General features: G+C 35.0%; 1 protein-coding gene across 1 annotated transcript; it reads left to right on the forward strand.

The window, feature by feature from the left end:
- Positions 1-332: 332 nt before the first annotated feature.
- Positions 333-8,182, forward strand: LOC126701425 (uncharacterized). The gene is made up of 14 exons (XM_050399514.1): positions 333-500; positions 2,412-2,504; positions 2,580-2,934; positions 3,161-3,347; positions 3,884-4,118; positions 4,197-4,265; positions 4,855-4,956; positions 5,119-5,159; positions 5,899-6,032; positions 6,791-6,854; positions 6,938-7,034; positions 7,133-7,251; positions 7,584-7,606; positions 7,708-8,182. Exons 2-14 carry the CDS (start codon positions 2,465-2,467, stop codon positions 7,793-7,795), a joined length of 1,554 nt encoding a protein of 517 aa, XP_050255471.1. The 5' UTR covers positions 333-500; positions 2,412-2,464; the 3' UTR covers positions 7,796-8,182.
- The last annotated feature ends 3,120 nt before the right edge of the window (positions 8,183-11,302 follow it).

The raw sequence follows: 11,302 nt of genomic DNA on the forward strand, positions 1-11,302 counted from the left end.
AAAGTGGCTAATATGTGATTTCCTTCGTGGATCTTTATGTTTTGCAAGTGGTCCTATCCACTTAACAAAATCTATGCTTTGGGCCAAAAATGAAAATCCAAATAAGTCTTTTTCTAGAAAAATTTTTTTATCGAAGCCACACTTTTTTTTTTTTTTTTTTTCATTCAACACACCACACTCTCTTGAATCTCAGTTATATTTATCAAATTATTATTATTATTATTATTATATATTTTTTGGAGAAAATATTACTATCAAATTATAAAATAAAGAAACAAAGTACATAATTTATTTTGTCACCAATTAAAAAGTTATAGGGCTATCCTATCAAAAAAAAAGAAAAAAAAAAGAAGTTATAGGGCTATTTATGGATAAAAGCGCACCGCGCGCACAGAAGATCTCACTGTCCGACGTCGTTTAGTGCCTCTTCAATTCCCGTTGATTTTCCGCCGGAGCTTCGACGCCGGCATCACTCTCTCCGGCTCCATCCTCCGATCCTGGTACTCCTCTCTCTTCTTAAACCCTCGATGTTTAACTTCAATGATTAAGCCCCGTTTGGTTACTGAGAAAACGTAGGAAAAGAAAAGAAAGTGAAAATCTTTTGAATATTATATTACTTCAGTTTGTAGTATTTGAGGATTCAGAAGCGCACAAAACGAGTCTGTTTCGATTTTCTGGCTTAGCTACTTAAGATAATATAATTTATTTATGGGAATTGTAGAATTTTTAAGCTATGAAATTCATGCTTAATTTGAGAGTGAATGCTTGAAATAAACCCGTTAAGATTGCAGTGGCAGGGAAATATGTTTAATAGGTAATATAGATTTGAAGAAAACCTTGTGTTCTCTTTGTGGCTTTAGAAGTAATAGAAAGAAAGATAGAATTTGAACGAGTTTTGTATTGGTTACTTTTTGTTTGTTATAAAAGGACTGATTTTGACGCCGAATGTGAGTTATTTTTTGATGTTTTGTTTTTCATTGTGGTCTAGTTTTAGTTCTATGGATGAGTTATAAATTTAGTTTAGTTGGTTGTTTATCTTTTGAGGCCTTTTTTAAAAAAAAAATTATTGGTAAGTTAAATGTGCACCCGGTGGGTTTTGAACCTAGGATGGACCGACCCTACATCTGTTCTTATGGGAGGAGGAAGTGGCATTTGTGATTTTAGAAGTAATAGAAAGAAATAGAGAATTTAAACGAGTGTGTATTTGGTTACTTGTTTTTTTCATTATAAAAGGGTTGTTTTTGATGCCGAATGTGGGTTATTTTTTGGTGCTATGTTTTTTCATTGTGGTCTGTTTTTAGTTCTATGGATGAGTTATACATTTAGTTTAGTTGGTTATTTGTCTTTTGAGGCCTTTCTTTTTGATTGGTAAGTTAAACAAATACCCATTGGGTTTTGAACTTAGGATGGACCTACCCTCCACCCGTTCTTATGGGAGGAGGAAGTGGCATTTGTGATTTTAGAAGTAATAGAAAGAAAGATAAAATTTATACAAGTGTGTTTTCGTTCCTCATTGTTTGTTTATAAAAGGACTGTTTTTATGCCGAATTTGAGTTATTTTTTATGATATGTTTTTCATTGTGGGCTGGTTTCAGTTCTATGGATGAGGTATAAATTTAGTTTAGTTTTTTATTTGTCTTTTGAGGCCTTTCTTTTTGATTGGTAAGTTAAAGGTGCACCCATTGGGTTTTGAACTTAGGACGGACCTACCCTCCACCCGTTCTTATGGGAGGAGGAAGTGGCATTTGAGTTAGTGCTCACTGGCTTGTCTTTTGAGCCCTTTCTGAAATGGTATGATAACCTCTGACCCAATAATTCTTGTGCACTTGAATATATACCTCACTTTAGAAGGAAGAGAAGTACCGCTAGGTTCAGGGTCATTGACCTGTCTTAAGCTGAATTCCCTGCCTTTTTGTGCATGTTTTGTGGGAGGGGGGGGGGGGGTGGGGGGGTTTGGTAGGTTTCATGTGTAATTATGCACTTCAAATAACTGAGAAGGAATGCTAATGTTAGTGGTGGTAAACCAAGAACAGGATGAGAGAAATGATAAAAGAAACATGCCTGAATACCAAATTGGATTGGAAATGAGATGCTTATGTTGTTCGAGATGGGATAGTTTTATTTAAAAGAAGTTACATCATGTGTCTTCGAGGTCAGGAGACAGTTGTTTGGTTCTGTGCTAAATTCCACAGAAAGTAATGGGATATTTTAGCCCTAGGATAACAGTTGAAGTAACAAATACTCACTTAATGGGATATTTTAGCCCTAGGATAGCAGTTGAAGTAACAAATACTCACTTGACGGGAATATTGTCTGTGGGCTCAAACTGATTCAGTGGAAAGCTTTTTAATATTATCTTGCTGAAGCAAAATTTTTTTTGAAACATCTGTGCCTAACTCTGTCTTTTGCAGTCATTTTATCAACAAGGTAGCCTCTCCTTCACATATACCTCTGTCAGCTTGCTATGGCAGCCATTGACCGTTCACCGTCTTTGGAGATTTTAGGTAACTAGTTATATTTTCCCAAATTATTAGCTGTATATTATTTCTCTCTCTTACTCTTTTTTCCTCTTCTCCCAGTTCGGGGACCAGAAGGGTTCTCGCTCTGGAACGGGCCCCCATTCAGCAATGGTGAACCTGGTATCAAGATTGAAAAGGTTCCTTGCTCGAACGTGAATTTCAGTGAAGATGGATCCAAACTCATGGTGTTGAAGCCTGACTCTGTGATTAGCATAAATGATTGCAGCAGCTACAAAGAAATCAGATCTTTTCAAATCCCCAATTTATCTGCAGCCACCTTGTCTCCATGTGGGACCTTTCTTCAGACCTTTCAGAAGGCCTCAACACCACAGGAAAAAAATGTGATCTTATGGAATACGGAGACTGGGGATCCTGTTTATCATCAATTTCAAAAGAACATGACAAAAGCCACATGGTACATCTAGTAATTTTCAAGGCCTAACATTTTCGTAAATTCAAAACGTTTTGCTCAGTTCCGACTCTTTTCTTGTGCACAAGTCATGGTATACAATACGATTTTACTATTGTTACCAATAGGACATTTAAGCTCAACTTTCTAGCAAAATGGAGTTCATGTATGTTTTAAATTCAGGTTTGTTTTACTTTTAGTATTTTCAATAGTTAATTGTTCTGTCTTTCAGGCCCTCAATTCGATTTAGCTCTGATGAAGTTGTTGCTTGTCGGTTGGCAACTAATGAGATCCAATTCTTTGATGCTCATGATTTCTCCAAGGGAGTTGTCCATCGGATAAGAGTTCCTGGTCTGGCTGCAATTGAGCTTTCTAAGACACCTGGGTCCCATGTGGCAGCATTTGTTCCAGAATCTAAGGTGTGTGCTCCACAAGTGCACGCTGATTTAGGGTATCTTTTCTAAAGGGATAATTTGGAATCATACAAGAATGTTTGACACAGTACACTTATACGCGTATTTTACTTACCTTCCCATAGATGGTTGCAGACTAGAGTTACTGCCTTACCGGATCCCCCTTCCCACCATACAAACTGCAAACTGGATCATGTGTCCTAATTTGTGGTAGTTTCACATTTCAAGCCTCCATAGCTGGTGCTCCTGGCCCAATGTACCATGTATTGGGTATCTGAGCATACCTGTGCTAAAACCCAAACATATCATGTTCCAGGAAATTTTATTGCTGAATGTGGTTTCTGAATTTATTCACTTCATTGGATCATAGCTATGTCACTATTGAAAATATTGATTCCTTTGTGACATTTATTCCCAGTAGAAATTTGATTTCTTTGTCACATTCATTTGGCATCTAGAAATACTACTGATATTTAGCATTCATATTCAAGGTTTTCTTTTATTATTATTTCATTCTGAAGTTATATTTTCTACCCATATAGGGGGTTCCGGGTAGTATCCAGATATTTTCTTGCGGAAAAGATTCAGAGAGTCAACCTATTGCTCGTCGGAGTTTTTTTCGATGTTCAACTGTTCAATTGAATTGGAACCGTGGCTCGACTGGGCTTCTTGCTGTTGTGCAATCTGATGTTGATAAAACCAACCAAAGTTACTATGGAGAATCAAAGCTAAACTACTTGACAACAGACGGCACCTATGAAGGAGTTGTATCTCTTCGTATGTTCTAAATTTAATTGTAAATCAAATTTTGGTTCTAAGTGAGTGCAAGCAACTGATTGTTGAATAAACTGGCAGGTAAAGAGGGGCCTGTTCATGATGTTCAGTGGTCTTATTCTGGTTCAGAATTTGCTGTTGTTTATGGATGTATCCTTTTTCTCTGTAAGATTACATATTTTAGAGAGACAACTGTCCAATAAGCAGATTTGTTGAACCTAGGAACCATATCTTTGAGTTTCTGTTATATATTTTTATTAACACAATGTCTGGCATGCTGATGATTAGTAGATTTTCACTGCCTTTCAATGGTCTAGCTTTTGATTAATTTATGATCTTGTTTGGGGTTTTTGTTTGAGATTTTCTAAAAAATTTCTTAGGCCTGGTGGCACTAAATTCATAAATCTCTGGATTGAGAAAATTCAGGATTTTTATTTTTTAATTGTATTGTATTATGATTTTTTTTTTTTCATTTAAATTCTTGTGCGGCAAAGATGATATCTGGGGTGAGGTGCCTCCACTAGTGGATCCTCATGTTACATGCCATGCATCATTGCATCTGCTAATAAATATTTGTAGGCGATGCAATGGACCAAGGTTATGAACTCTCTGGAAGGATTTCCTTTTCTTTATTTTGGATGTTGTGCATATGTTTGGATCCTTATGTTCTGTTTTCAGCTGTTTATGATCTTCTTTTGCAATTGCTGGCATGATTATTGTACCCCTTAACTTATTATAGTTATGCCTGCTAAGGCAACTGTGTTTGACAAGAAGTGTAATCCTCTACTTGAGCTCGGAACAGGACCTTACAATACTATCCGGTGGAACCCAAAAGGGAAATGTATCCTCCAGTGAAAAGAAAGATCTCATATACTTCTTCAGAATATCAAATTTATATATTTTTTCAGATTTCAGAAAAGCTTGTTCCTCCTTTTAATATATGTATTTGTCAAAAATTGAAAAATACTTTTTACATTAGTGGCCTTAACTCTCTGGTTTGCAGTTCTATGTTTGGCAGGTTTTGGTAACTTACCTGGTGACATGGTATGTAATCTTAGATGCTTTTGCTTTCTTTTCTTGCTCTTTTGTCGGGTGTGATAAAAATTAGTTTGATTTTGTCTTTCCCACGACTTGGGACACTTTTTCTTCCAAAATAACCTAATGTTCCATGATATCTTCTTCTTTGTACTTTTTTATTTTTCAAACAATTTTCACTATCTTCCCTGGGCTTAAAAAAGATTCTAAAATAGAATTCTTAATATTGACCAATGTAATCAGTTATATTGTCAGGAAATGTGATTGGTCAATAACTGTTACATTTATTTGTTTATTTTTTGGGAGCCTTTGTGGTGAAAGGATGGCTAGATCTTTTTACAAGTCTTCAATGAAGATATCAGAGTTGAGGTGAAAGAATATTATGTTTTCTGGTTTCCGAGACTCAGGATTCTACTTCTAGTGATATCTCGGAGGTTCTTCATCCTGGGACTGTGACTTTGGGAAGCCAATTATTCTCCTGTTGTCTCTCTTGCTTGTTTCCCTCTTTTGGTGCTTTTCCAGATTTTCCCCTCCCCCCGTCCCCCTCTTCGAATTGTGTTTTTCCTCATCAATAAGTTAAAAGCAAAAGAAAGGTTGAAAACTAGAATGTTGTTTCTACAAAAACGCCATACATAGGCACCCATAATGTCAAAAGGTTATTTTTCTTTTTTCTTTTGGCTGAGAGAGAGGATAATCAGATAATGGTTCTCAGATCTGGAGTTCATTTATGTATTTGTTTACCCTCTAGGCATTTTGGGACTATAAAGAGAAAAAGCAGCTTGGAACAACTAAGGCTGAATGGTCTGTGACAAGTGAATGGTCCCCAGATGGACGCTATTTCATGACTGCAACTACAGCTCCAAGACTACAAGTTGACAATGGGTATGTTAACCTTTGTTATATTTTGGCATTTTGTTGATTGGAAAGAGGGGGGTTATTGGGTAGTAGGTACATGTCACAAATTTTTGGTGTACTAAAAATCTGTAAATTTAGTGAAGATGTAGCTTGTATTTTAGTTATTTGAGAGTAACTTTTCTAGATTCTCCCGATTATCATTGTGAAAGAACATTTGTCCATGCATGGGCATAAAATTCTGTTCTTGATTGTAAAGACCATTCAGATGGCTGGCCTTATATTGATTTTTTTTTTTGTGTGTGTGTGGAGAAACTGGCCTTATTTTGATTTGATTGTTCTATTTGGTTGTATTTTTGGTTGGTCATAAATTAATGACACACGAATGGAATTATTGAAATACCCTTGCTGATTGGTTACAGTTTCAATTTATTTATATATATATATATATATATTTTTTTTTTTGGGGGAGGGGGGGGGGGGTTGTATTTCCAGAAATTTATGATGCTTAAACTACAAGGTTTGCACTCAGGCATTTGTTCTAAGCCTTGTGATGGCCTGTAGAAAGTAGTCCTTTTGTTATTTGAAAGGAAACCTTGTATTATTTCTACTTTTAAAGCATCATAAGGATGTCTTAGCATATATATATATATATATATATATATTTTCCATTCTGGGTTTTTTATGTACATGCGATCCTCTAGGTGGATGGGATTCAGTATGATGATCTGGTCCTCAGACACTTATTACAATTGAATCATTTTCTGATTTTCTTGTTCTTATTGAAGGATTAAAATTTTCCACCACAATGGATCTCTATACTTCAAGAAGATGTTTGACAAGTTGTATCAGGTCAGTGTTGATTGCGACCCTTTAGATGTTCTTATATCAATTAGCTATACTCAATTGATTTTTCAAGGGAACTGTCTGTACAGGTTGATTGGAAACCAGAGTCACCTGAAAGGTTTGCTGAAATTGTTGATCTCATCAAGTCTATTGACTCTCTAAAGGTTGAAGAAAAAAAATCACAAGGTTCTGTCTCGTGCTTAGTGCTTTGAATATCTATTTTTTTCTGGATTTTTACTTGTATATTTTTTTCTCTTTTTAATTGAAGAGTCAACTATTTTCAGGACAAGGGTCAAAATCTTCCCAGGCTTCCACAAAAACCACCTCCACTAACCCTCCTGCACAGAAGCCTGCTGCATATCGGCCACCACATGCTAAGAATTCTGCTGCCATTCAGGCAGAGGTATACATGATCCATGTCTTGTTTCTCAATCATTAATTGTTTTGTTTCCTGACATCAAGGGTCAGGCTCTTCATATAGTTGCATTTGGCATTCTTGCTTGGACCAAATTCTTCCCTGCATTTGGTATCAGATTTGATAAAAATTGTTCTACTTTCTTGTTTATAATATTGGAGATTTTTTGATTTTGTATTTAATGAAATTAATACATGTTTCTTTGGTAAATAACAAAAGGGTAAAAATTAAAACAAGCTTTAATTGCTTACACTGAATTTCAGTTGGATTATGTTAATTGTTTTATGTGGTTCTGATGATTTTAAGTATTTTGTATGCAGCTGTTTGGAGAGGCTCCTAAAGAGTAAGTACCCTACTTATCTGTTTGTTTGTTCTTTATGTTCATGGTTTGGATTTTATAAAACTGATTCGGTCATCAAAATGCTTATTCGTTGATTAATTTAGAGCAATGAGCAAGAATGCACTGCGAAACAAGAAAAAAAGGGAGAAACAAAAGGAGAAAAAGGCTACTGAGGATGCTGGGGGTTCATGATTGAATGCGGGAGTGTTGTTAAATGGCTCCTGAATCCATTATATACGATTGATGCACCTGAACATGGACTTTGAGGCTCCTGTGTGAATCTCCCTGCAGTTGATCCTTGAACAGGTCTAAGCGTATACTGGTTCTTGTGCGAGATTTTTGCTTGCATTTTCCCAAACAATTTTGAGGCGGTCAAAGTATTTTAACATTAAGAGTGTAACTTTGTTTATGATGCTACTATCATGCTTTGTAAGTTTTAATTGGAAATAGGATGATAAAAGGGAAAGGGGGGTGGGGGGACAAGGGAGTGCCCCCGTTTTGGAAGATGTGGAACATTAGACCATAGATAATGGATGTAGTTCTTTTGGTAATAGCAAAGTCGATATTTAATGTTTTTTTTTTTTTTTTTTTTTGATAATTTAATAATTGGGGGAAGGGGAAATTTGAATGCTTTAGGGTTTGGTAGACTTGTTTAAACACATGTATTCAGTTTTTAAATTATATTACATAGATTTTCACATATTTTTTCATCTACACGTATTTCCAAAAAAACTAAAAACTGTTATTTAAACATACATACCAAACGGGCTCTTAATGTCTCATTTGGAAATTGAAAGCTCGGATTTGTGCAAAAAACACAAGAGTTTGTTTAGACCTCCAAATTAAAATTACAGCTAGACAGCTTTTACTCTAACTTATAGTACATGTGGAACAAGAGTAAATAAGTGCAAATAACTGTTATTACTATCCTAAGTCATATTCATCCATTATCAACAATAAAAGGAAAGTTTAAGAGTAGAGAAAAGATATGCAAATACAAAATAATACCGAGACGTGTTATCGAAGAAGAAACCGAAGAATTCGGTAAAAAACCTCTCCGCGACCCTCCAAGTCAAAATTGATTCACTAGATAATAAAGTTGGAGTACACGTATAACAAAAGACCCTCCAAGCGTAGTCTACCTCATGTACTTGAGCCCTCCAAGCTCTTGTTACCAACTAACTTCTCGGAGTCTTGTCTTTTTTGACTTTCTAGATCCCGTAATTCAACCTGATTACATCCGTCAATGAATGGCTCATTCCAATGCTTCCCAACATTACCAAAATCTTACTTTACACTCAGAATAGGTGTGGTAAGTGCTTGAGATAGCAACCTCTCAAGGATATAGAGATGGAGAAGTAGGAGTTGAGGAAAATCACAAGGAAATGTGTAAATGATTGTGGGTATAACAATTTTTAACTCTCAAATGTATTTTCTAGGGTTTTTTCTCTGAAAGACACATTTTACAATTTGTGGGTAATGAGGATATATATAGTATGGGTAAAGACATGGCAAAGCAAAACATAACTTTTTGCCATATAGAGTGTTTCGCGAGTCTTTCATGGGTTGGCCTTACCCGCGAGACATTTGCGAAATCGTATAGCCTGGCACGACTCTTCATCTTCCAATCATGTGCTCTACACATGGCTCTTTTTGTAGGTAAGCTTCTCACGAAACACTTGCAAAATCCACTTGTTCATCATTTGAAACTTGGGTCTCCACAATTTCTCACACTCATTCCTTACAATTAAAAACCCACATACATAAAGGGAAAAATAATTGAAGAAATTACAATCAAATTTAGCACGAAATTAAAGCCAACACAACATAGTTAGAAATCATAACTTTACAGAAATACTGGAAGGTGTTAACCTGTTGAGCTATAAAGTTTTTGGCGGTATTTAATGATTTCATATTAGAGCTGCATTGATAAATGATGGTTTTCCAGTTAAGATTGTGTTGTCATTTGTCATCATCTGGTTCCTGTTATAAATTACTTATGTAGTTATGTCTGTGGTTGTCTTGCTTCTTGTTGTCTTTTAAGTATTGGATAGAATGAAAGGCGAGCTGGTTCCTTCCCTAAGGAAGGTTAGGGCCTAGGAATTGAAACAATGCCCTGTAGTGGCCTTCTGTTACACGTTAGTGCACACAAAATCATGCACAGTTGCTATTTAGTCATGTCTTTTAGAGAGATTAACAACAAAAGATTGAAGTGATAGAGCTTGTCTCTCACTCGAAAGAGTCAAATTTTAACTATCGGCACTGATTGTTGCATAGCCATCACGACGACCAACTTGTCATCATCTGGTTCCTGTTATAAATTACTTATGTCTGTGGTTGTCTTGCTTCTTATTGTCTTTTAAGTATTGGATAGAATGAAAGGCGAGCTGGTTCCTTCCCTAAGGAAGGTTAGGGCCTAGGAATTGAAACAATGCCCTGTAGTGGCCTTCTGTTACACGTTAATGCACACAAAATCATGCACAGTTGCTGTTTAGTCATGTCGTTTTAGGGAGATTAACAACAAAAGATTGAAGTGATAGAGCTTGTCTCTCACTTGAAAGAGTCAAATTGTAACCATCGGCACTGATTGTTGCATAGCCATCACGACGACCAATTCTTCCTTCCATTACACAAGCTATTGTCCAAAGGAGCTGCACCATTGTGACCAAGCACAGTTCTGATAGGTTTTCCTTTGAATTTATTTATATCTATGTAATGTCTAAAAGTTAAAACGTAACATTTATTATTGATAAGTTTCTGTTGAGCTACATCAATGATTATGTCATTATTTTTTTTCTATCATTTCTTATAACAATGGAAAATGTTAAAGATACAATAAGTTTATTACATGAAACTTACAAATTGATGTGACAATGAATGCGATTGGTGGGTTTTCAACCACCTCATAATTGAATTTTGAATTGTCTCTTTCTAATTGATGATACATCAATTTGTAAGATCAATGTAATAATATTTGTAGTACATGTAGAACTACTCTAAAAAAAATTTATATAAATATTAATGTATGTAATAATGCATTATGCCTTCACCCATTTTCAAAACTAATTTTAACTTATCAATCATGATATGACCATCACTTTTCACCACCATGATTTTACACATTCTTGAACCTAAGTGTAACTTGTAATAGAAAATACATGTAATACAAACATCTTAGGTGGAGACCCCATTTATTTATTTTTAGTTTATACTCACCTGAATTTTTTTTTTTTCTTATTTCAACACTATATTTATATCTGTATGCTAATATAGTATTCAAGGTTTGGTTGAAAGGTTTGGTTCTGCTCCTACTTAGAGAACCATATGTCATTTTCATAAACTTTAAGAGATAGAGATAATAAAACCCTTAACAAATGTTTTTTTTTTTTTCTTTTCTTTTTTTAAATATTTCATGCAAGTGATTTTCCCTATACTTTTTGTGGTGTACCAACTTTCCCTACATGGTACCGACTTCAACTTGAATAAAACCTTCAACAAGCACATAGAAATAGAATCACAAACACATACATAATAATTTAGTTAAAAATATTAATGTTATAACAAATTTGATTGATGTTACTTCAACAACAAACCACTTCCTTCACATCGGAATACATCATTTATTATAGATTATGGTTTTACATCACTTTATTATTATAATTATTATTAATATTTTGAGTTATGTTTAATAATTACGGT

Source organism: Quercus robur, chromosome 10, assembly GCF_932294415.1.
Source record: "Quercus robur chromosome 10, dhQueRobu3.1, whole genome shotgun sequence".
NCBI lineage: Eukaryota > Viridiplantae > Streptophyta > Magnoliopsida > Fagales > Fagaceae > Quercus > Quercus robur.